We start from the raw sequence: 26,563 nt of genomic DNA on the forward strand, positions 1-26,563 counted from the left end.
TTTAAGGGCCAGCACTTGTGAAACACATCATTGTTATTCCCATTTTCACATAGGAAGAACTGAGGCTGAGAGATCAACTTGGCCACAATCCAGGCCTCCCAGATCCAATTTACAAAACTGAAGTTAGAGCACTAATATTTGGCATAACATTGAAAAAAACAAAAACCCAACATAGCACTTGATGAATATTTCTGTCAGTAAAAAGAAGTGAAAGCAACCTACAATACACAATCAAATGTATGAAAGTCTAAATATGAGGCCTCTGTATGCATAATTTTCATTCTTTGGTAGCACAGAAACTGTTTAAAATAGTGCACAAACAGTCTCGGAATAGGTACTTCCTGCACTAACCTATATCCCACATGGGTGGTCTAGTCTTAAGATGCTTATTTTTGTGCCATCACTATTTACCTTTTAATTAAATGGGGGGAAGAGTCATGTAGCAAGAATTTATGCCTAATTGTTTATGCAATAAACAGAACTCTGGTTAAGGGCTTACACAAACTGCTAACTTGAAAATACTAGGATTGATCTATACACTTTATTTATTTCACTCCCATCAGTAGGCCCCTATGTCTTTTATGAAGACTGCATGAAGTATTGCATAATATATACCAAGAAGGCAAATGTTCTAACAATCAGAAAACACAATATTCCAGGGAAAGGGTCATAATTCCACAGCTCCTGCAATGCCTATATGATCTCATGTTGAGTGAAAAACGGTGTCTGGTATACTGAGCAGACACTGCTCTTGGCAGACACCAATGAGCTTGACTGCCTCTGGTCCAACTGCAAAATCATCTGAAATAGCCATGCTTTTTTGGGGGGGAGGGAGTGGAAACCAGGATTCTAAATCAGAGACAGGGAACCTTTGGTACTTCTGATGTTATTGGATTATAGTTCCCATCATCCTTGACTATTGGCCATGCTGATGGGAACTGGAGTCCAGCAGCATTTGAAGGGGACCAGGTTAGCAAACTGTCTGCTGCAGAAGAAACTACCAACTATGGCCATGTTTTCTTATTGCCCAGTCCAACTTCCTTCATCTCCCCACCCCTTTTGTCTGATGTGGAAGGATTCAGGAATCAGGTACATATATATGCGCATGGAAACCCAGGCTCCATGTGCACTAGCTGCTCTTGAGTTCAGTTGAACTCTTCAGCCCTTCAACATAACTGCACGAAGATCTTAAGAGTAGCTGGTTGCCTGTGTTGGGGCCAGAGCTTGCATAGTGCATTTGGGCAAAAGCCCAGGAAGTGTGTACAGCATTTCCAGTCCTTCTGATATGCATTATTTTATCCATAAACTCACAGAACAAACTTTACACAAGTCTGAAAAAAATCCAATTGCATAGTATCTCCAGTACAGAAAACTTTATGGACTTGCACGTTCCCATACGTGTAGCCTATGTTGCTTATGTTGTGCTTTTCTCATTAAATCTGCTTGCGTTGAATCAATAAGGGGAATAAGCTCATAAAAGTAACCCAAACATTCATGATGCTGAGGCTGGACTGACAAGCAAAAAGCAGACAAAACAGACCCTTTAAGCATCCAGTAAAAATCTGGGTTTCTATCTACAGCTGCAACCTTGAGGTGAATCGGATGTGTTTTTTAAAAAACAAAAAGGGTCTGTTCAGCTTCACTCTTGCAGAAATGTTATAACTTTGCCCTGTCAATCCCTTGAATCTGGGAAAGGTACAGCTAGGAAGCTGGGCTTCCTTAAAACTGCTCAGACATGAAGCCCATAAAACTGAACGTTAAAGCAACACTCCATGGCATTATGTAGGTTGGTCCATGAAAATGATCCCCAGTTAACAGGGGAGACAAAGGTGCCCTGACTTCCAAGGTGTGTCTTTTGTAGTGTTTGATGTGGATGGGAAACAGGTTGATTCCTCCTGTTGTTGTTCAGCAGGGTCTTCAAACTAGAGTTTCTTCTCCTATCCAGGCTGCCCTCAGACATGAAAAGGCACCTACACAGCCACCAGTGCGCAATGGGATGGGTGTTTACATCACTGAGCAGCTGTAAAAGATCAGGATTGTTGAATTCATGATGCATTCCAAAAAAACCGTCCTACTATTTATACTGAGCCATCAAAATCTTCATGGTCAGCTGCCCAGCATATGAATGTCAGCATGGGGTAGCTTCCAAATAAATGCATAGTGCTTGACAAAGGAGCAAGCAAAACAAAAACAACCCCTTGCACCTTGTCACTTGCAACCTTGATGTCAACAGAAAGAGGGAAAAGGCAATGATAAGGGATTACGGATAGGAAGAGACAAGGACAGCCAAACCCAAACCAGAAGTTCTGTGACTGCTGGACTCTGGTCAGAGGAAAGACCCAATGTATTTGATCCAATAAGAACTTATGTGCTTCAGTTGGAAGCACCTAAGTTCTAACATGCACTGGACTCTTCTGAAAGCTCAGTACCCTGCAGATCTCTACCACTGAGCACAAAAAGCTAATCTCACATACATGTGAGTGGTTGCACTGACCAGAAATCTAGTGAAACGCTCTCCTGTATAGACAGCTACATGTTAGGGAAGGAGGTGTGTAATGTAAGCAGTTTCCCTTAAAAAGCTGCAGTAAAGACAACCATCAAAATAAAACAACAATCAGAAATGTAAGGGTTAATGCTGCCAGCTGTTCTCCATAGCAAAATAAAGTAGAAAGAAAAGAGACTAATTGCAACCTTGATACAAGCAAAATAATATCCTGGCCTTAAGTGTTGCCAAAGCAAATGTTATGCAAAGGTCAGCTTGGAAGAATGTCAGCATCTCAGTTAATCAGAGCCACACCAGCACTAGGAAGAGCTTCTCCATTTTGTAATAAGGGGAAAAGCTGACTCGCCTGATGGCGAAACACCACAGACAGCTGCATCATTCTGTTCTTGCACCACGGCTTCTCTCAGTGGGTGGCAACCTTGAGTTTCTAGCATGAGGTTCTATAAATGGCACAAAAGTTTATCAGGGACTAAGAAGCCAATTGCAAGCCAAGTTTTGGAAGTTGTATCTTGCTCACACCAGTGAGAATTTCAGCCAATAAGTGAGGGGGCTAAACAAGCAACAGGCTGGAAAAAGAGGTCCCAGAGGCTGGCTTGCTGTGTCCAGAGGTCTTGCCTTGTGTAAGACTGAATCCCCATCCCCACCCACTGTCTCTGAAACAATTGCATCAGCTGGAATCCAAGATAAATGAAAGCAAATCAGGGGATTTTGTAGAAGGCATTGCACAACGATGGAGGAAAATGATGAAATTTCCATAGCAACGTCAAACCATTTTGCAAACTGCACTCAAGTGACTATGGTGACTCAACATTCTGGAGTGCACAGACTTCAGTCAGCTTTAAAAAGTAGTAATCATTTGCATGTGTCCAGAACTTAAGCTTCTCATGCTGGCAATAATCCACTCAATGCTAAGTTTACAGTGAAGGAAGGTGGCCTTGCAAATAAAGTACTGAACAAGCATTCAGGAGAACTGGGTTCACGTGCAGCTTCCACAGAACACAAGCGAGAAGCTGGGTCCAACTGCATATTCCCTCACTGCAATTTTCACAGATTCCAGGTGATGGCATTGCTTTTGAGAGATTATCTGAAACTGAGTTTCAGCTGACATCCGGAAAATGTACGGAAGTATGCTTTCTTTGTCACTAAGAGGTGGGAAGTGGATATTCAGAAGCAGAATATTCTACAGTCTGGTTCGTTTTCTGGATAAGGGGTGCTGTAAGTCGCATCTAGCTTGCACAAAGCAGGACAGAAATGCATGTATGTTTATCTCCTACCTCTTCCTTCCAGACACTGCCTTGGGAGGCATACTGCTATGGCGGTTTTCAATCCCTTACTATATACAGTGGTATCTCTGGTTGCGAACGGGATCTGTTCCGGAGCCCCGTTTGCAACCAGAGAGGAACGCAATCTGCATCTGCGTCTCTGTGTGTTGTGATTTGCTGCATGCGCGTGACATCATTTTGAGCGTCTGTGCATGCGCAAGCGGCAAAACCCGGAAGTAACCCTTTCCGGTACTTCCAGGTCGCTGCGGGACACAACCTGAAAACTCGCAACCTGAAGCAAATGCAACACGTGGCATGACTGTACAGTGGTACCTCTGGTTACGAATGCTTCTGGTTATGCACGCTTTGGGTTACAAGCTCTGCTAACCCGGAAGTAGTTGCTCCTGATTGTAAACTTTGCTCCAGGATGTGAGCAGAAGTTGTGCGCCAGAGGCGTGCGCACAGCAGGAGGTGCCATTAGCGAAAGTGCGCCTCAGCTTAAGAATGGACTTCTGGAACGAATTAAGTTTGTAACCAGAGGTACCACTGTATGCTTTTATTCACATGGTTAATTATGATGAAATCCTAGTAAGGGCTATATGGTTTGATTTAAGTATTTCTTACAATCAGACCTTTCTACAGATGACCAATGGCTGCAGGCAGGACTCCTGTCTTTTAAAATGTTTTATATAGTGTTGAACATCTTTAGGCACTAACTACCCTACTTAATAAAAATAATAATATAATCCATGAAATTACAGACTCAATGCACTGGTTGTTGTCTGCTTTCAGGACCTGGTTTCCAATGCATTTTAACTCCAGTTAATTATTCTCTGTTAACTAAATCTGTCTTGATGAAATGTGCAGTGCTGTACTTTGTGGGCTGTATGTGTCATTTCCGTTGCCTGGATGGGTGGTCTCAGGATTGCTGATTAAACAGGTTATCATGTCTTCTTTCTCATGCTTTCTCTCCGCATTTGTTTGGGAGTGCATTAATGGTTCAAGACTAGTTACAGGGGGGAAAGTCATTTGATTCTAGCTGGGTTGCTTCCAGACAACCTGTTTATTGAACATTTGTCCTGATTTGTTTGCAGGGAGATTAAACAAAGTTGGCTATTTATTGAGCATTATTCTGCTCTGTTCCCAGGAAGGCATCAAAGCAAGCAGTGCTATTTTTCTAGAAGTGTGTGCTCTCTCACACAAACACATGTATAGACACAACTTGCACCTGTGTTCAGTGTTCACATGTGAGCAAGCCCACAACTGCAATCATGGTGCATGTTTGAAAGGGTAACAAGTCACACATAAACAAGACAACCTGAAACAGCATGGCCAGCTTCACCCAAAAGTATCTTTCACGGGGCATTTAGGATGACATCTCTTGTCTAAGCTATGCCATTCTGAAACATATTTTAGCATTTAAAAAAAAGCCACCAGCAGTGTAAATATGGCTATGTATTTCTTCATACCAAGATAATAAGTGGAAGAATGAAACTTAAGTAAATGGATATTAAAATATATGGCAGCAAGAACGAACATTTATTAAGCGGCATTCATGTGGGCCTTTTCCTTGTAAACTCACTTTTTTCTGATTGGCTGGAGTCAAACTCCTAAAGAGCTTCCTTCCCTGTTTGCCAGCATTCCAAATGGTGAAGGAAGTCCACCGACTGAGGATTCTCTCTTCCAGAAACAGGACACGGTGTGTCCAGATGGTTCCCCTGAGAAATAGAGGGAAAGAGTGAGAGACCAAGACTCATCTTCAGTGAGACACAGTGCATTCCAAAGACACTCACACAGAAAACGGACCAGCAACATTGCCAGAGGAGCCGAAAGCTGTCACCAGGGAAACATTTTCCTTGTGTAAATAGTAAACTCGATGTCTCTGGGACATGAAGACTCTCAACATGTAGGTTTTAGGACATGATCAGCCCATGCTGCTCAGATCATAGGAACATGAAGCTGCGAAATAGGTTACAATTAAGACCATTAAAGCTGCCAAAAGTTGAACAAAAGGAACAGGAGGATGCCCAAGGCATTCTTTGCTGTTGTCTTATCCAACTTGGATGGATGGCCACCAGGCATTGTATATAAGATGTCCTGAGCTGTCTGGGAGAGTGAAATATCTGACATAGATCACACCAAGGAATTGATACGCTGCACTGGTTCTTTTAAGAGCCATTGCTCAGTTGTAAAACATCTGCTCTGCATGCAAAAGGCTCCAGACTCAATACCTGGTCTTTGCAGAGAAGGCTGGGAGAGACCCCTGCCAGAGAGCTGCTGTCAGTTAGCGGAGGCAATAGGGAGCAAGAGATTTGACTTGGTATAAGGCAGCTTCCTTTAATCCTAAGGAATATACCGTACTGAATATGTTTCTTTTTTTAAGAAAAGGAAGCTAAATGCAACACAACTGAAATTTAAAATAGTTAAGAGGGGAAAACACCCTATTGACCTGAACCAAAATATAATCATAAAATTCTGTAAACCCTAAGCACAAATGTCAAATGAACAAAAACTTACATTTTTCGGCAATGGGTTGTTGTTTCTAAATTAGCACTATTGTCAAGTATTATTAAACTGACACCAATATCTGTCTGTGAGATGTTGGTGGAATATAACTGAACAGGATTTCATTCCAGGAGAGAGACCATGGGGAGAAAAAACGCGCACAATCCATTCAGCACCCCCCAACTTGAGGTGTTTTGTAATTGCTCTTTCTTTAAGTGCTCAAATGCGGCAGAACTAATTGGACCATGTATTTAAAAACATGCTCTTTCCCAGGGCTACTTTTGCACAAGTTAATACTCTGTGTGTTTTCTGGAACTTAATGGCTGTCTGTTTTATAAGGTGATCCTTAAGAAATCTAAAGGCATTTCAGAAAGGAAAACCAAAAAACAGGGGGGGGGGGGCTTCTAATACTTGATCTTCTGCTCATACGTCTGAAAGGTTGGTTTGTTTTCCCCATAAACTGCAGTGTGCAGCAGTGCACACATACAACCCCGCCACCCTATCTCTGAACACACTCAACACTCAAATTCTCAGAAAAATCTCTTTTAGATTTAGGAAATATATAAGAACTGATAATCACGAAGGGCCTTAGAGCTAAATTTCCTTTCACCCCCGAATAGCACTTCCCTTCCATCCTCAGTTGTTGCTCCCTATATTGTGTTATCAAATGGAAGTCACGGTTCTTAGTCTATTAAATATGTGTTCAAGAAGTGAAAGGATAATACAGTCGTAATGGAATAAATATGACAGAGGAACAAACACAGATAGACAGTTTTGTGATGGTGGTGGTTTGGTGTGTATGCATATACTGTGTGTGTCTCTCTCTCTCTGTGTGTGTGTGTGTGTGTGTGTGTGTGTGTGCACGCATGTGAGAGGGAGAGTGTGAATGATGGGTTGAGGCTGTGGTGCAGTGCGAGGGGCCTTCTATGTTCCACCACATTTTGGGATATGAAGTGCAACTCTAAACTCTTCATCAGCCTGCAACAATACACTAACCAACTAACTAGTCTTGTTAGTGGAAGCTTGCACAAAGACTTCCACTAGTAGCACAGGGGCGGCCAGCTCCCAAGATCTACCTACAGAATTAAAAGCTGGCAGTGATCTACCCCTGTTTTTGGGTGGTTCAGTTCAAACTTGTTGACCTTTTTTAGGGAGGCGATAGCCCCATTTTGGGGGGTTCTCACTAAATGACTAAACTCCATCTTCCCTTCCGCAGATCGTGAGACGATGGAGGGTGGGGGGAGGGGGAGGGGCTGGATTCAATTTAACCAACGCTAGCGAAAGGGAACCAGCGATCGACCGTGATCTACCAAAACCTCCCAGGGATCTACCACTAGATCGCGATCAACCTGTTGGACATCCCTGCACTAGTACAATAGGGCTTTCCCTCTTCTTCCTCCTCCTCCTCCCCCTCCTTCCATACACTTATCATGTGCCCCTAAACTGATTTGGGGGCAGAACCCCTGGAACAGTGTGGGAGAGGGCAGATCATTCCAGCAGGCAAGCAGGAATGCTTCTGCTGCCAGAGCGATCTCCTTAGCACTATGCTGAATTTCTTCTCATATATATATATATATATATATATATATATATATATATATATATGCTTTCGTAGATTTTCACGGGTACAGGAATGCAGGTTTTGGTGTCCTCGGGTGTCTTCCCGTGTAAAAGGCCTAGACACCCCAACTTTTACACGGGAAGACACCCGAGGACACCAAAACCTGCATATATATATATGTATGTATATTCATGGATGCATATTCCTTCTGAACCTACACATTTTAGATCTTTTAAAGATGATGGAAATCAAGCAGTCTCTCCCTCTCCCTGCCCTCTCTTTCACACACAGAATGAGCACACTGACAATATAGGAGCCAGAGAATAAATTGTAGTGAAAGCCAACTAATAGCACTGTAAACCTGACAGTATTGCTAAAATGTGGTCTTTATAGCAAGCTGGCAGATGTCTTTTTGTCCAAGTGTATTTTTATGTCTGCACTTTCAAAATAAAATTCCAATTTGGCACATATAAACACCAGATAACATAAGCAAATACTGGACCTATTTGAAATGTTGAATCCACATGCTTTGCAACCATAACAAGGAAACATCTGCAAACGCAGAGAATAGGTTAGGATTATCAATTTTAAGCACCCTCAACAGACCCAGGGCAGACAGTTCTCTCTCCCCCCTCCACCCATCCCTTCCCTACAATTTGGTAAAATCAGTTCTGTTTGCAAGAATTTATGCTCGTTTTGATTAGGCTCATTTCTCACTGTCTTCCATCATGCTTTGAGTGTTTTCTTAAGTAATCATTCCCACCATAAAAGTAATATTTCAAAATGTTATTACCTAGTATGGCATAAAGAAAAATGACCATAGCACAGAACACTAGTTTACACTGAGGATTCTTTCCCTATATTCTAACTAAGTTGCCAAATCATGTTTAAAAATAATCCTGTCATTGTTAGGTAGAATAAATTCATTTCCAATAGTGCGGAGGAGAAGATTTTGGCATACTCCCCCTTTCTCCTGCAGCAGCCATGCACTACCACCCACACAATTCTAGAAAGCACCCCAATCCTCTGGGGCAGATTGAGGGGGGGCAAGGGTGTAAGCCATGGGTAGGCAAACTAAGGCCCAGGGGCCGGATCCGGCCCAATCACCTTCTAAATCTGGCCCGTGGACAGTCTGGGAATCAGCGTGTGTTTACATGAGTAGAATGTGCCCTTTTATTTAAAATGCATCTCTGGGTTATTTGTGGGGCCTCCCTGGTGTTTTTACATGAGTAGAATGTGTGTTTTTATTTAAAATGCATCTCTGGGTTATTTGTGGGGAATAGGAATTCGTTTATCCCCTCCCCCCAAAAAATTATAGTTCGGCCCCACACAAGTTCTGAGGGACAGTGGATCGGCCCCCTGCTGAAAAAGTCTGCTGACCCCTGATGTAAGCAGTTCTACAGGGAAGGAAGAATCTGTCAAAAGAGCTTCCTCCTTCTCTGTTCAAAGAAGCCTCTGCTGAAAGAAAGCTTTCCATGAGTGGATGGACACAACTGGAAACAAACTATTGTGCTTAAATAGAGCAGACCTATGAAGGACTATACAGTTGTACTTTGCTTTGAAAACAGCTTAGTTCTTGAACATTTTGGCTCCCAAATACCACAAACCTGGAAGTGACTGTCCCAGTTTGCGAACTATTTTTGGAAGCTGAACGTCCGACAGGGCTTCCTGCAACCAATCAGAAGCCGCGCTTTGGAAGTCGAACAGACTTCTTGAACGGATTCCGTTCAACTTCCAAGGTACGACTGTATAAATTAGTAAACCCTAAGCAAACGTTTAAATGAAAGGGTTCTTTGCTGTAATTCAATATCTCTTTGGGCTACATGGGAAGTCATGGAATTAACCTTGCATGCTCTTTTAGGCTGAAATGCTATGTACACCTATCCAGGAGTAAGCTGCATTGAATAGTGGAAACCACAAATGAGTAGGCTTTACATAGAATTGCATTAGGCATCTTGTTAGTTAATCCAGAGGTGGGGGGGGGGCAACACTCTAAGTCTGTTCTCACAATTACCAACCATCATTTATTAATTTAGTTTGTGTTCACAAAATCATTTAAATAGATGGATTATTTACTGACGTATGATTGTGAGCTATCTTGGAACTTCAAGGAACCAAGAGGCAGGGTAGAATAGAAAGTATACAGAAAAGGGCAGCCAAATTGTTAAGAAAAGACAAAAGCTAATCTAGGGCCAAGGACTGTCTGAATGTGGTCTACTGGAGGCAAGCAACAGGGGACAGGTGTTGCCTTCATGCCTTCCTTGTAAGCTTCACAGAGACACCTGGCTGCCAAACTTAGAAACAGAAAGCTGGATCCGATAGACTTTGGTCTGATATAACAGGACTCTTCAATCCGTATATTCTAAAGATGAATTCTTGCTGAAAAAATAATTTTTAAAATGCTCCAATGGAAGCACTGCACACTCCGAAGAGGAATATGCTTCTGTCACTACAAGATCAACAGAGCTAGCTAGATACAAAAATGACTGTGTCTAAGCTAGCACACTTACTGCTGTCAAGATACTTTGATTCTGAACAGAAATTTCCCCACTGTTTCAAATTTGGGCCTCCCATAACAAAAGATTGCGACTTGTGCCAAACTGTTAAATGTGGGAAAAGGGGAGCTGGGATGAGACCAACTAATCAAATTCTTCAACTTTTCACCTAAAGTAAGATTTGTAGCAGCCTGGTCTCCAGGGACGAAAGATTGATTATTGCACTGTTGGCTAGCCAAACCCTTTAAAAAACGACTTCTCTAGAGCTGAAAAGACAAACCCATGTGTGGTTTGCTGAAACAGAAATCCTACTTTCACATTTGACAGTTAAGGCCTCTCCTTCGGATCTTAATTTGGCAGGATAGAATGTCCAGGTCATTAATCACTGCTAAACCTTTATTAAATCTGTGGAAGACCTGTGCAAAATAGCGTAACACTTGGTTATGAATTATCTGAATTTCCAAAATCATTCAGTTACTATCAACATTGTTAATATACAAACCACTGAAATGCAATTTTGGGCAAAGAGAATTTATGCAAGGCAGACTGAAAAAGGCCTCGTTCAACATGGAACTACTCTCTGGTTGATTTTATGCTGTGAGCTTTCATGCGCAAAATGGCAACCGGGCAGAGGATGGAAGTGCATGATATGTGAGGAGGGATCACTCATTCCTGCCCACCACATCACTGCCAGGCTGCCACACTATCAATAAACACACACACACAAAACACCTCATGCATTGCATCAAATGCAGGCCCGAGCCTGACTGAGTAAAAAGTAACCACAAACAAGTGAAGTAATAGATCATCCCATAACACATGTTTTTACAAGTCTCCAAGGTACAATACCTGTTTTAGTCAAAACTAGATTTGTAGCTTGCCTCACTCTTGCTCCTGCTGCTTCTGTCATCAGATCAGCCATTGAATGGAGATGGATTCACACTGATTGATTGATTGATTGATTGATTGATTGACTGACTGTGCTATATCCCACCATTCCCTCCAAAGGACCCTAAGGCAGCCGACAATGATCAAACGCTACAAACCCCATAGTTTTGAAACATTCTAAAAAGCAGCTTAAAACATTCTTAAACAGTGATCTCAGTGTTTGCCGGGAATGGTGTCTTTCAGCCATCAAATGGGTAAAAATGAATGCTTTTAAGCTTTTCCCCCTGCAAAATCAATAGAAGAAGAGGAGTTTGGATTTGATATCCCGCTTTATCACTACCCGAAGGAGTCTCAAAGCGGCTAACAATCTCCTTTCCCTTCCTCCCCCACAACAAACACTCTCTGAGGTGAGTGGGGCTGAGAGACTTCAAAGAAGTGTGACTAGCCCAAGGTCACCCAGCAGCTGCATGTGGAGGAGCGAAGACGCGAACCCAGTTCACCAGATTACGAGCCTACCACTCTTAACCACTATACCACACTGAAGGAGACAGAAGCACCTCACTAGGGAAGAGCTCCACAAACGGAGAACCACCACAGAATAGGTCACCATGAAATAGGTCACCACCAACCAGGCAGCCCCGAGTGTTGGCACCACCACCAATGCCTCACCTGCTGATTATATGAGCTATGATGAACACACAGTCCTCACCACTGCAAACGTCATGTCCACATCCTTGGATTGCAACCACTGAAACCAATCCCACAAGTTGTAATTTGATGGTGCTTTAGAGACGTCCAACACACCTGAACCAAGAGTGACAGCAAATTTAGCACAGCCCTGAGCAATTTCCTCCTCAAACTGATTCAGAAATCTCTTACAGGTCTGGATCTGGATTTAAAGAGCTCTGCTGGGTGATGTGGCAGAGAGGGGAGCTCTGTTTGCTACCATCACTGCCATGCGGCAGGGACGTGGAAAGCATTCATGGCTCTATTTAGTCAGATTTGAACCAGGACTTCTGTTCTAACCAACCCCACTCCTGCCTCATTGCCCACAGCAAAGGAGCTTTTAAACCAGACTCCCCAAGGCCAGTGATGGTGCTTAGGAGTGATGTGTAGATGGCCCTTTCCATCTCACTATTCCACAGCGAAATCAGGGCTTTGACAGAATCACAACAGCAGTACATAGTTGTCCTTCTATCCAGTGGTGAGATCTACAAGATTAAATAAAGCAGTGCCAGCAATATCCCAAGGCAGATGTGGTAGATAATGTTTTGCAGAGGTACTAGTGGTGGGGACATTTCTCCCCTTTCAAAATAATGTCTGAGAGCATTTGCTCTTTGCCATTTGTGTATAGGAAGAACAAGGATGTGAAGATCCAACAGATGTTATCCTGTATGTCCATGACATACCCAATGAACTTCTAAAACATGGTGTAAATTCACTCACAGAAACAATCTGTGATGGGCTAGATGCATGGAGAGGAACTAGCAAGAGGGACATTGAAACTTAAACATGTTAGAATCATAATCTACACCTATTCAAAAAGCATAATGTTCTGAATTACCTGGCCTGTAATCCTGCACCCGATTATAAATCATTTTGATTTTATGTAAACATATACAACGATACAGTAATACAACTGGACCGCAGTGTGAGGTATCTCGATACAAAGCAATATTGATTGCTTTGATGTAAATGCTGAAAGTACTCAATGTTAAGTCATTTAAAGGATCCTTCCTTCCACACAAGGCAGAGCTCAGGTGTTAATTCTTTACGTCCATAGAAAGTGCTTTTGCTATGAAGTATTCGAAACTTCTGGAAATGCTTTAATGGAAATAAGTTTGTTTTAAGGAAATATTCTTCTAAACTGCAAAACACTGAATACATGCGTAGTTTTTACGAGTCAAGATTTCACACACCCCTATAATTATGACATGAAAATCGTAAAGGCAGGAATAATAAGTAGAGCATGAAGGTGTTTTGATTTCTGATGGGAATTATTAATTGGATCTCAGGAGTTGAGTGAACGTTTGTTTCTTCGCGTCTGCAAGTGCAACATGCCCCTTTTATGGCAGTTTAGCACTTCATCACCACGGCGGGTGTCACAACTTGGAAACTCTTCATAAATAAATGCAGCCAATTGGAACAGCCAGTCCAAATGAAATTTCAACAGTGTCTAGAGACCAAGGGTTGTAATGTTTACTGCCCCTCTAGCTAACAATGGAATTTTGGACTTGATGCAAAAAATCTTTTAAATAATAACCGCAAAGTTACAAGATCTTCTGATTTGGAGCTTAGCTGCTGCTGGCATTTGTCGACAGATGTCTGTTAATCAGTTTTTATAGGATACACGATTCCCAGAAGGAAAAAAAAATTAATGCACAAGTTAACAAATGTTGCACGGCATTCCAAGATTAGACAGTAGTGGAAACTCTAGAACCTTCTTCTAGGTCCTTAAAAGGAGCCAGATCTGCCTTTTAAAAATACACAACACAAACACAACACTCCCAAAATCAAAGCAGTCATAAAAAAACCCTAATAATTTTCTGCACTTAAAAATCTAAAGCTACGAGAATTTAAAGCCTATCTGAAGGACGAAAACATTTACTTTTGCCAAAAAAGTGACAAACTAAAATCAAGGGCTATAAAGGATTAGCTCTTGTTGTGGTAACCAAGTGCAACAACTGCTAGCTCCTCTCCCTGTGACTGGAGAGAACTGTGAGTAGATTTACAGGTAGCACTGCCACTCAGCACATCAGTGGAACAAAAGGACTAGCTTAATAATGTGTATGCAGTCACCAATGGATACTGAAGATGTAGTTGAAAGACAGGTCTCAAATGCCTAGTGGTCACCATAGCCCTCTGTAGCCTCACACATCAGATTTCAGCTTGCAGAATGGGTATAGGAAGCAAAAAATTACAACATGCTGGGTTTTTTACCAAACAGTCCTCCCTGGTCTTCTTGTTGAAAGCATACTTGCTGTAGCACTTTGTGCCTGCTGAAATCTGTTTGTTCCTATTTCGAGAACTCTTCCATAGTAAGTATGAAATCTGGGAGGAAAGTTATGTGCCCAAATAAACTTGGATGTCTTCCATCAGCTTCAGAAAAATTATGAGAACAACTATAGAAAATACAAATAGACAGCAAACCTATAGCTCAGTTAGTTGGTAGAGCATGGGACTCTTAATCTCAGAATTGTGGTTCTGAGACCCACATTGGGCAAAAGATACCTGCATTGCAGTTGTCAGGAGCTCGTCCTCCACTCAAGTAGGACCCTGGCAGAGACACATGCCCGACTGGCATGTTCTCCCCCTCCTGGTCGTCTGTTCGGGAGCTTCAAAAGCTTTCTTCTGCCCGAACAACACAGTGACCGATGTCAACAGACATCGGCACACTTAGGGATCCGCAGAGTCTTCGCAGCTTGCGTAACAGAACTCAGCAACTCAGCATTTTGGCTGATCTACTTTATTTACATATAAACACACATGGAGCACTGGAACATGGCTCCCTCTCTCTCTAGCATCAGACAGCAAAGAGAAAAAGAACAAAGGACAATAGTCCCACTTCACAGAACACAGTAACACAAACATCCTGTCTCCGTCACTTCCCACTCTGTGGAGTCAAAACATCATGTGATAGACAACAATCTCATGACTGCAATCATGGAACAGGAATCTTAACAGCAGAGAGTTGGACGAGATGACCCTCTGAGTCCCTTCCAAATCTAGGATTCTATATATGCCACTTTTTTGAGCCAGTTCCAAAGCCAATTCAACACATTATCTCCCAACCAAAAAACAAGAGGTTCTATGAAGGTTTCTGGGAAGCTGTGAAACCCTTCAAAAGAGGTTTTTGCACACACCCCAAACTACAACGCCCACAATTCTTTGGGGAAAGCTATAGCATATAAACCAGTTTCAGACTGGTTCAGATCTTTAATGCAGATATCCCCTAATATAACAGCTGTAAATCATTCAGCAGTAGGCATCCGGTTGCTTTTTCACATAATAATTTTATGTATTTATTTATAAAACTTCCTCCCTCAGAACGACCCCAAGAATATGTGCATCAAATGTAAGATGAAAGTACAGTACAGAACTAAAAACATACATAAACTAAAAACTAGCTGCAGACAATAAAGACCACAATCTAAGACAGAGTTAAATGTTCTAAAGACACTGGGATCAATAGATGTAAGCACTGTCAGTTAGACACCTAAGCACAACAGTTAGATTGTGGCCAAAATTTGTGAGCAGTGAGGTAGAAAGCCAGCAATCCTGATTATCTGTAAGCGAAAAGAAATAGACTCTTTTTTATCACCAGTGCTTCTGAACTAGAATACGAGGCATAAAAAGCATTTGTACATGTTCACACACAAGAGACAAAACAGAATGCCGAGCAAAACTTTAAAGAATGACTGGAAGTGAAGCAGTAACCCAGCTAGCTAAAAATCTTTCTGAATGGTTGCCTCGTTGTATTACAATATCCGTCAGCCACCAAATCCAGACTCATACCGAGGCTGGATTCCCAAGCAGCTATAGAAAACCAAGGACTAGGGCTGATGGGTCCATTTGTGATCTATTAAATATAGAATGGTTTGATATGTAAGAACTGTGCTGATGCAGTGCCAATTATATTTTCATTAAAGTAAGTTATAGAACTAAGATACTCTCTACTTCTCAGCCAGCACATTCTCCGCACACATGTTCACCACATTTTCCAGCCCCTTGATTGAATAAAAATAGGTCCAATGACTATGATTCAACAAGTCTTGGTAAAACTATTTAAAATATTGGCCTGGTACAAAAACAGATCACAGAATCAAGCCAAATATCTTTAGATTTATGTACTGTTCTTGCAAATCAAACCTAAAGCACAGCAGTAAAAACCACTACTACTAAATTCTGGGCTAGGAACCACAAGTTGTTGTCATGGGGGGAAAAGGGTTTCATCCAACATTGTGTGAGCAGAAGGCAACAGGGGTGCAGAAAGCTACCAAACATTGCGGTCTGTGTCATTTGGAAATACATAGTGAGAGGAAGAAAAATTGCCCTGAATCAGAAGGAAGAATATTGCGCCCCACTGAGCAAAATTCTTCCACTGAATTTTTGAACCAGCAGTTTTTGACGGTTCAAAGAATGGTGCTGGTTGTTGGAAGCCCATCATTTTAGCAAGATTCCAATGTGAATCCTCTCCTGAATCAGGAAGGGTTTTGCATTCAAATCCCCTTCTAAAATGAAAGAAAAGGCCTTCCTTTTAGCAGGGGTGAATTTTACAGCAAAATGATGTTTTAGTTTGCATGGTTAGGGAGTTGAGAAAGCAGCAGCCAAGCATCTTAGCATTCCATTGTACATGCATTATTACTATAACAGTGAGCTTGGCCCTCATGCAGGTAGCGAATTGCCACTCCGGCTCCTACACACCCCTTTGTGGGAGAGTTAAATCAGAAAGTCTACATCATAGAACTTTACCTTGGGAATATTTTCATAGCTTCAGGTTGTGTCATAAGGACAAGCAGTGGGTGGATGTTGGGTTCATGCAGAGAAGTGTGTGACTGTGCCTTCAGGCTAATTATATGATTATTACAGGTGTGGGCTTTGTGAAAACCTGTAATGAACACAAGTTAATGTTACTAATATAGATTTTTTAAAAACATGTAGCTTAAGGAGTGTCAAAAGAGAGATGGGTTTTGGGGGTTTTTCCCTTTTAGGTTTCCGGTTCACCTAGGTTGCCTTGTACGCTGGGCCGTTCCCAGGGCCAGTAGCTGGGATTCCTGCCTTGGGGGATAAGGGAATGCCACTTTCCCAGACTCCCAGCGCCAAGGCAGGTGCAAAGGAGATGCAGCAACTTGCAAAGAGCAATTAAAGAAACCGCCCGAAACAAATGAAACTAAAAGCAGTTCTTAAAAGTTACATAAGAAGCCACCTCCCACAAATGATTCTCACTGGTTCATTTCAGTCTTCACATTAACTACTATTTCATAGCCAGAAGCAACATGAATCCAAGGCTCAAGGAGTGCCAAATTGAGACTCTTTATCTCACATTCCCAATGAAAAAGAATTTTGCTTTGTTTTTACTATTTCTGCCCTTTCCTGAAAGTGCCCCCCCCCCAATTTCATCTGATCTTGTTAGCAATGAATCTGATTCTAGTAATTCAGAATTAAACTCAAGACAAATTCTTCTACTAGGCTTCTATCTGTTTCACACAGAGCCTTCTTCTATAGAAAAACAGTTAACGTAATAGTGAAAACCACTGACTGTCACCTCCTCCTTCAACTACTTTGGCCTAATGGATAAATCAAAATGAGCTTTATGGCGAGGAGCTTAACAATGCAAAGCTTCTTGACAAATTTTAACTTTCTTTTCTATTGTGTAAATGTTAAAATATATTGTAGCATAGTCACAACCGCAGGCGAAACATTAAAACGGATAACCATTATATATTTAATAAGATATGAACAAGTTGCTACTGTTGTCAAATTGTTTCTACGCACACCAGGATTCAGATTCTATAAACACGGAGAACATGTCATTTGATAATGTATTCCCATGCTTCTAAGCATAGAAGACGATGGGAGTGAGACTGTTTCCTACTTCACAGATTCCTTTTGCCTTCCAGCAATCTATTCTGTAGGGTAAATTAATTGTGGGAATTACTCATGGGGTGGTGGGAGAAGCAGTAATTAATTCCTACATTTAGACGTCACCAAACTGTTCAGAACTCCCACTAGCCAATCAGACATGAACTTCCTTTTTTCGCTGTAATGAGAGTTGCAAAATAAGGCAAATACTACGCAGTTTCTGCCTGTAGGGCATGGGGGCTTTGACAAACTGTGATCAGTACACTGAAGATCTAGACTTGATTGCTACCTTTGCTGAAAAGATTAACTGACACACCTTTCTTTAAACAAATCATGTTCTTTAGTTTCACAAAGATTTATTTCTTCAACTCTGGCTGTAAGCTACGGGTATCACGAGTCACAAACTTTGTCTTAACTACACTTTCAGCCAAATTATCTACAATTATACAGTGGTACCTCGGGTTACAGACGCTTCAGGTTACAGACTCCACTAACCCAGAAATAGTACCTCAGGTTAAGAACTTTGCTTCTGGATGAGAACAGAAATCATGCTCCGGCGGCGCGGCGGCAGCGGGAGGCTCCATTGGCTAAAGTAGTGCTTCAGGTTAAGAACGGTTTCAGGCTAAGAACGGACCTTCAGAACGAATTAAGTTATTAACCCGAGGTACCACTGTATCTACCTTTCATTACATATCTTTATGCATCTATATTGGGGAGGGTAAATTTTTTGTGGACCCTCTAAATTTGTCCCTTTTTTATCTCACCCCCTCCCCCGCTTCTATGGGTATGATGCTATGAAACCAAAATACTTGTTTAGGGCTCCCCAAATTTTCCATTTAAAAAACCAAACACAAAATTTGTATTTATTTTTACTGACAGTTCTCATACGCCATCTCACTGTGATACCATGATGCCAAAAGTTTTTTTTATAGCCCTTCAAGTCCGCACCCCCAAATTTGCCATTATTTTATAAAAATGCTGCTGCTTCTTTTTTAAAAAATGTTTTTTTTTGTAATGTTTTCCTCTTTGCTCTCATAGAATTTTTTGTGGTCATCCAGCCCCCCCCCCTTGTCTTTTTAAAATTATTATCAAAAAGAACATAAGAGGAGCCTGATGGATCAGGCCAATGGCCAATCTAGTCCACCATCTTGTTCTCACAGTGATTCCCAACCAGATGCCTAGGGGAAAGCAGCAAGCAATATTCGAGCTCAAGAGCAACTGATATTCAGAGGCACTGCTGCCTCCAAATACATGGTGTTGGGCCCTTCCTGAGCAGTAGTTTCCAACCCATTTTCTGTCTTCAGACTCCACTCCAGCTGGTTTCACCTAAAGTAATAAGAAGATGATTCAAAATCCCAGTCTTCAAGTGCCACTGAAATCTGATTCCCCCTAGGAGAGATTAAAGAACAGCAGCTCCTCAAAGAACTGCTGGAAAGAGACTTAGAATCCTTGTTTGTACTTTAAGAAGACCTAAGTGGGTTTCCCTGGATTTCCCCCCTAACAAATTAAGAAAAATAAGAGCCCTGCTGGATCAGACCATCTAGCCTAGCATCCTGGTCTCATGGCGATCAACCAGATGCCAGTGAGAAGCCCATAAACAGGACACAAGAGCCTCGGATGCTAGAGTCTAGATGCTCCTGATAGTCTTACAGTGGTACCGCGGGATAAGTACTTAATTCGTTCTGGAGCTCCATTCTTAACCTGAAACTGTTCTTAACCTGAAGTACCACTTTAGCTAATGGGGCATCCTGCTGCCATTGCGCCGCCAGAGTGCGATTTCTGTTCTCATCCTAAAGCAAAGTTCTTAACCTGAGGTACTATTTCTGAGTTAGCGGAGTCTGTAACCTGAAGCATATGTAACCCAAGGTACCACTGTATCTTCTATTCATTTGTCTAACTCACTCTTATAAAGCTATCAAAGTTGGTGACGACTCCATTGTCGAATTCTAGGTAGGTTGGAAGGACAAAATTCCATTTTGTCTGGCAATTTCATTTCTGACCTGACTTCGTAACTTTCTACTGATCCCACTTCGTAACTGAGATTAATCTGGATTACATACACATGCATGTAAACATATCAGGTAACTTGAAGCTTCTTAGCTGGCAGTCCAAATACCCCATCAGAAGCAGCTCTATGACATTTCCACATTCTCCACGTATGCCGTATTCCAGAGGAATCTGACCCACACAACATTGCAAAATGGAATCAGTAACAGCTTGCTGTTAATTCGGAACAAATTCCCTTCCAAAAATACATTTTTTTAAATGCCACAGCAACTAGCAATGCGCTTCCAAAAAGCTTGACATGTCAAAATACAGGGTTAGGAAAAGTCTAATAAACTATCAAAAATATAGTTCCATCATGTAGCTAGTAATAAAAGGGAAATACTTTCATAGTTCTTCAGCTACACTGCATTCATTATGTGGTTCCAATGTCTTCATATCGAAAGCTATGGAATCAAACACATCCCTACAAAATCATTGATTTACTCTATTTAACCATCTCATTCCATGCAACAACTAGCTACTTCCATATAGCTACTTCCACAAGCACAACTGCAAGCAGATCTCAGAATCACTGCTGTGAAGCAATCGTCATTCTGAATAAAATCTCCCCCCCCCCCATTTTTAATGGAAAATATTACATATACTGGGGTATGCTTCTCAGCACCTTTGAGATAAAACAGATTTACATTGAATAAACAGACAGATATTTTATTATGCTGCTAATGCAGTTGAAGCTCATGATTCAAACCTCACATAACTGTGTGCTGAGCAACCTCTACATTAACTGAACCCCACTAAATGCTGAGCCCCCCCCCCCTTTGCAAGTTTCTGTTTTCATATCATGTTGGTTTAGGGGGAAAGTTTCATCAAGCAAATGGCACAAAAGCTGAGCTGTTTTTATGTTTTTTATTCAAGCCCTGGGCACAGATTGTGGAAGCTCCATAAAATCCCCAACAGCTGGTTCTTTAAGGCTTTAAGGAACAGAGCTTGGAAACAGCAAAGCTTTAGGAGCAACAGAAATGGACAGTCCCTGACCTTGTGTGACCAAAGTCAGAGATGCTCCTCAGCTTGACTGAGCTAAAGCTTCTAAAAGGTAGTCCTTTTCTACCCTATTAAGCCATCTCCTTAATTTCCCACTAGCTAGAAATTATGGGAGCTGTAAGTCCAACAACAGCTGGAGACCTAAGTTTGGTAAACCCTGTCTTTGTTCATATAACTGAAAACAGCCCTACCCTAACCCCAATCCTACCTAGAGGGACACAAAGTGCCTACACTATACATTCCAAGATAGCCTTCCTCAACTTTGTGCTTTCCAGATGTTTTGGATTACTATGACTGTGCTAGCTGGGGTTGGTGGGAGTTATAGTCTGAAATTATACATCTGGAGGGTACCAGGCAGGAAAGAGAGAGAGAGACAATGAAAGCGCCCCAACCAAAGAAACAATCAGTTCAAACGTTATTGTAGGGCCAATGCAAACCTGCATTCTTAATAGGCATGTTTGACAAGAAGGATTCAAATTTGAAAAAATTAAAATCTATCCTGTGTCCCTCTTGGGTAGCTCATAGCTCCTCTGAGTTATTCAAGCCCCTTCGCCACGACAAGGCAGTGATCCATGAAGGAATTTCTTAAGGAAATCAGCCCTGAGAGCTCACTGGAAGGACAGATCCTGAAGCTGAGGCTCCAATAATTGGCCACCTCAGGAGAAGAAAAGACTCCAACGTTGATGTTGGAAAAGATTGAGGGCACAAGGAGAAGGGGATGACAGAGGACGAGATGGTTGGATAATGTTCTCAAAGCTACCAGCATGAGTTTGACCAAACTGTGGGAGGCAGTGGAAGACAGGAGTGCCTGGCGTGCTCTGGTCCATGGAGTCACAAAGAGTCGGACACGACTAAACGACTAAACAACAACAATCCTGTGTCCCAAATCCAAAATACTGAGATCAATGCATGACTGCAGAGTGAAAAGGAATTCATCGTGAGAGTGAGAGTCAAAGTAGATGTTATTTTAATTGTGTAGCAAGCAACAATGTCTCTTTCCCCCTTCATTTAATATTCAGGCTCAAAGGGGCAAAAGATTATCATGGCAACATGGAAGAGGAAAAACTTATTCCTTCCCTCCCCAGATGCTATCAGAAAGAAACCCTCACTCCCTCCTGAGCCTGTAATTTAATGAGTGACAAGGGGAGATTTATTCCCCACCCTCAATGTTGGGCCCGGGTGAGTGAGGGATTTTTCTCCTGATCATGGATGGGTAAAGAAAAAATAAACCTTTCCCTGCACAATGTGGTCTGGATGACAATTCCTCCCCTCTCCACACAGGCTTATAATTTAATAAAGAAAAAAAAACACAGACATAGCTGCATACTACACATTTAGCTCAATAAGCAGTATACATATATACATACATAATTTAATTTGTATGCCACCCTTTCCGCAGTTCAAACCATGCTCAAGGCAGCTTACGTTAAAAAAAAATGTAACTACAGCATAACAAAAGTCGTCATAAACAATAAACACTAAAAAATACACAACCAAACTGAACAATTTCCACATAAATCAAAAGAAGAACTAAAATAAAAATACAAAAAAGCAGCAGCAACAGCAACAATGACCCTCACCCCCTCTCCGCAACAAAAACCCCTAAACAGTGTGGCCTTGCATTCCAGGGTTTCAAACTTTGAATAATAGATTTGCCTAAGCCAAAGCAATACCAGAACCAAATCACGGGACCACTGAAAAATTAGTTATTCAAATCCACGATGTATTGAGACATAAGGGTGCGTAGCTTATAAGGAAATAAAAGAAAGTAGCCTTAAAAGGCCAACATTCTCAAGTCACATATGCTTGCAAATGGCTTGGGAATACAGACAAATGATCAAATATATACGAACCCACATGCATATTTTGTTGGGGAAGGATTCCCCACCCACCAATGCCATCCAAAACTACAAGCACTTTGATACGGAACATATCTTACTCTAGAACTGAATGGGTTGCCGCCTGTGGATGGTAACGGTACAGAAGGAGGCGCTGGTTGACTCGAAAGACTCCACCACCTTTTCGGAGATGTTCATAAAAGAACAGCAGGTCTTCTGGGGTGCCCTGGGAGGGGAAACACCACATTTTTTCCAGATCAAAAGCAGGTAATAGTGTAAAGCAGGTACAAGTGTAACCATACCTACTCAGAAGCAAGTTGTATTGAATTTAATAGGGTTTACTCCAAGGAAAGTGGAGTAAGAATCCTGTGTGATATATTATGTGATTGCGTTCAATGACATCTAAAAAAATCTCGACATTCGAACCAATGCATACACCTATCTAATGGATATTTAGAGACATTCCCTAAAGCTAATTTAATATAAAGCGTTACTCTTGCACAGGACATCCAAAGATCAAATGTTATAGGCCTTTTGCTGTACTTTATCAATGTCAAAAGCACACCTGCATGCTCCCTGTAAAAAAAATAAAAAAAAATACTGTGAATGGCAAACCTTCCAGATCTCCAGTTGCTTCTGGTAAGATTGCTAAGAAGCAGGTGGCATGTCCAAATACATCCACACAACACAGTGCTGAGTGAGCATCTCATCACAAAAACTTACTGAGAATGAGAAAGAGAGATCTGATCAGAAACATCCCTTTGCCATGAAAGTAGTATTTTAGCAAAGTGGGGAGAGGATGTCTATAGTCTCCCAAATGTGCAATATTGTTTCAGGATGAGAGCGTCCATTTCAATGGGCAGGTCTATGGGCATGCTCCAGTACCATTCTGCTGCAAATTAAGCCACACAACCATTTCAAAACCCTGCCCTCTTGTTTTCATATAACCGAAGGTGATGACTAAACAACATCTGTTTGAATTTAGCAACACTGCAGCCTCTTGAGACTATAAAACAGCCCGTATAATTGTCAAATGTTCTCAAAATATTGTTTGTTTCTCATCCCACTCTCGGTTACCAAGCTGTCATGTGATGGTGCTATGTAAATAAATAACTGATTTACTCGGCATGGAGTATTTATTCAAGCATTGTGGCATCAGAATGAAAAGGAATCGCCACATGCCTATCCACACGCTAGGTGGCTAAATATTTATTTGAGGAGCATGTTAGCTTTTTATTACACATCATTTAATGCCTGTACAAAATGAAATTGCTAAAATAATTAGAACATTGTGTTACTTTGCTTGATTTTCCTTTGGCTTCAGCTTATTAAGAGAAATGTGTATTAAATGAACCTTCGGTACTGAATTTGAGAAATGCTGATTTCTCCCCCCACTGCAGGGTTTATTGGTCCAATGCATTTTGAAATTACAGTTCCTTTTCATAATATTAATAATAATAATTAATAATAATTTTTTATTTATACCCCGCCCTCCCCAGCCAAGGCCGGGCTCAGAGCGGCTTACAAGCAATAATAAAAACAAGATGAATGATTACAACTTAAAAACAAAAATAAAATACAACATTAAAATAATGGAACATTAAAATATTAAAATGTAGCCTCATCGCAGGAGAAGGAAAAGAAAGAAAGAGGAGGGGAAAAAAGAGAGAGAGAGAAAGAGAGAGAGAGAGAGGGAGGGAATCAAATTGGCTCCAAGCCAAAGGCCAGGCGGAACAACTCTGTCTTACAGGCCCTGCGGAAAGAAATCAGATCCTGCAGGGCCCTGGTCTCATGAGGCAGAGCGTTCTACCAGGCCGGAGCCAGAGTTGAAAAGGCCCTGGCTCTGGTTGAAGCCAATCTAACTTCTTTAGGGCCTGGGACCACTAGGGTGTTATTATTTATGGACCTTGAGGCTCTCCGTGGGGCATACCAGGAGAGGCGGTCCCGTAGGTACGAGGGCCCTAGGCCGTGAAGGGCTTTAAAGGTCAAAAGCAGCACCTTAAATCTGACCCTGTACTCCACCGGGAGCCAGTGCAGCTTGAAAAGCACTGGGTGAATATGCTCCCATGGCAGAGACCCCGTGAGGAGCCTCGCTGCAGCATTCTGTACCCGCTGGAGTTTCTGGGACAGCTTCAAGGGCAACCCCGCATAGAGCGAATTACAGTAGTCAAGCCTGGAGATGACCGTCGCATGGATCACTGTGGCCAGGTCGGGGCGGGAAAGGTAAGGGACCAACTGCTTGATGCGGCGAAGGTGGAAAAATGTCGCCTTGGCTGTTGCTGTAACTTGCGCCTCCATGGAAAGGGAGGCATCAAGGATTACACCCAAACTCTTAACGGAAGGCAATGGCACTAATTGGGCCCCCGCAAGAGAAGGGAGTTGGTCCCTCATCCCCATGCCATCCCGACCTAGCCATAGGACCTCTGTCTTCGAAGGATTTAGTTTCAATCGGCTCCCACGAAACCATCCAGCCACAGCTTCCAAGCATCTGGTCAGTGTGTTCGGGGCTGAGTCAGTGTGGCCATCCATCAGCAGATAGAGCTGAGTGTCATCAGCATATTGGTGACAGCCCAGCCCATAGCTCTGGATAATCTGGGCAAGGGGGCGCATAAAGATGTTAAAAAGCATCAGGGAGAGAATTGCGCCCTGCGGCACTCCACACACCAAGGAGTGGCGCAACGACATTTCCCTCCCTAATGCCACCCTCTGTCCCCGACCAGAGATAAAAGAGCACAACCAGTTACGGGCTATGCCCTGTATCCCTACGTCTGCAAGGCGGTGGTCCAGAAGATCATGATCGACCATGTCAAAGGCTGCTGACAAATCTAAAAGGATCAGCAGTCCTGACCCGCCTCGATCCAGTTGTCTACGGAGATCATCTGTTAGGGCAGCCAGAGCCGTCTCCGTCCCAAAACCAGGACGGAAACCGGACTGAAATGGATCTAATGCTGATGTTTCCTCCAGAAACCTACCAAGCTGTTCAGCAACCGCTCTCTCAATTAACTTACCCAGGTATGGAAGATTTGAAACTGGGCAGTAATTGGATAGGTCTAAGGGATCTAATGAAGTTTTTTTTAAGAGTGGACACACCACTACTTCCTTCAATTCCCCTGGGAATGTCCCCGTGTCAAGGGACAAATTGATAATTTCAACCAGGGGGGTCCGCACAACATCTGGACACTCCCTAATCAGCCAAGACGGGCACGGATCAAGGAGGCAGGTGGTGGGCCTACCAACTTGGAGGAATCTATCCACATCAGTAGGGAGTATCCAATCGAAATGGTCCAACACTGGACCTGAAGTCAGTCGAGGGGCCTCCAGTTCAGTCACTGTATCTAAATTGGCAGGGAGGTCACGGCGGAGCAACAGGACTTTCTCCGCAAAAAAACTCGCAAATGCCTCACAGCTGTGGGTCGAATTTGTGCTTAAATTTGGTTGTCCTCCTAAGGACGTTATTGACCTATTTTAAAAAGTTGTGCCGGGTGAGAGCTAGCGGATGCAATGGAAGCTGCAAAGTAAGATTTCTTAGCAGCTTTCATAGCCATCTCATAGGCTTTCATAAGCGTCCTATAAGATGTTCTTGAGGCTCCGTCACGAGTCTGTCGCCATACTCGCTCTAGCCGTCTGAGATCCCGCTTCATTTTCCGGAGCTCCTCAGTAAACCAAGGGGCCCGGTTTTGACGGAGTCGCAGAGGGCGCTTAGGCACGATCTCATCAATGGCTGCCAAGAGCCGGTTATTCCAGTCCTCAACAAGGTCATCTAATGAGTCGCCAGGAGGAGCAGGGTTCCGCAAGGCTTGTCGGAATCTATCAGGATCCATCAGTTTTCGCGGACGAGCCCAAATGGGTTCGCCACCCGAGCTGGGGAGGAGCGGGAAGTC

At 42.4% G+C, this 26,563-nt stretch overlaps 1 protein-coding gene across 1 annotated transcript in view; it reads right to left on the bottom strand.

Annotated features, from left to right (window-relative positions):
* The window catches only part of B3GNTL1 (UDP-GlcNAc:betaGal beta-1,3-N-acetylglucosaminyltransferase like 1), a 167,617-nt gene that overhangs the window by 17,433 nt on the left and 123,621 nt on the right, over positions 1-26,563 (bottom strand). The window contains exons 9-10 of the mRNA XM_083725914.1: positions 22,784-22,908; positions 5,348-5,483 (exon numbers count right to left, since the gene is read on the bottom strand). Coding sequence (XP_083582040.1) covers positions 5,348-5,483; positions 22,784-22,908 — 261 coding nt within the window. The remainder of the gene's footprint in view (positions 1-5,347; positions 5,484-22,783; positions 22,909-26,563) is intronic.

This window comes from Podarcis gaigeae, assembly GCF_964106915.1.
Source record: "Podarcis gaigeae genome assembly, chromosome: 2".
NCBI lineage: Eukaryota > Metazoa > Chordata > Lepidosauria > Squamata > Lacertidae > Podarcis > Podarcis gaigeae.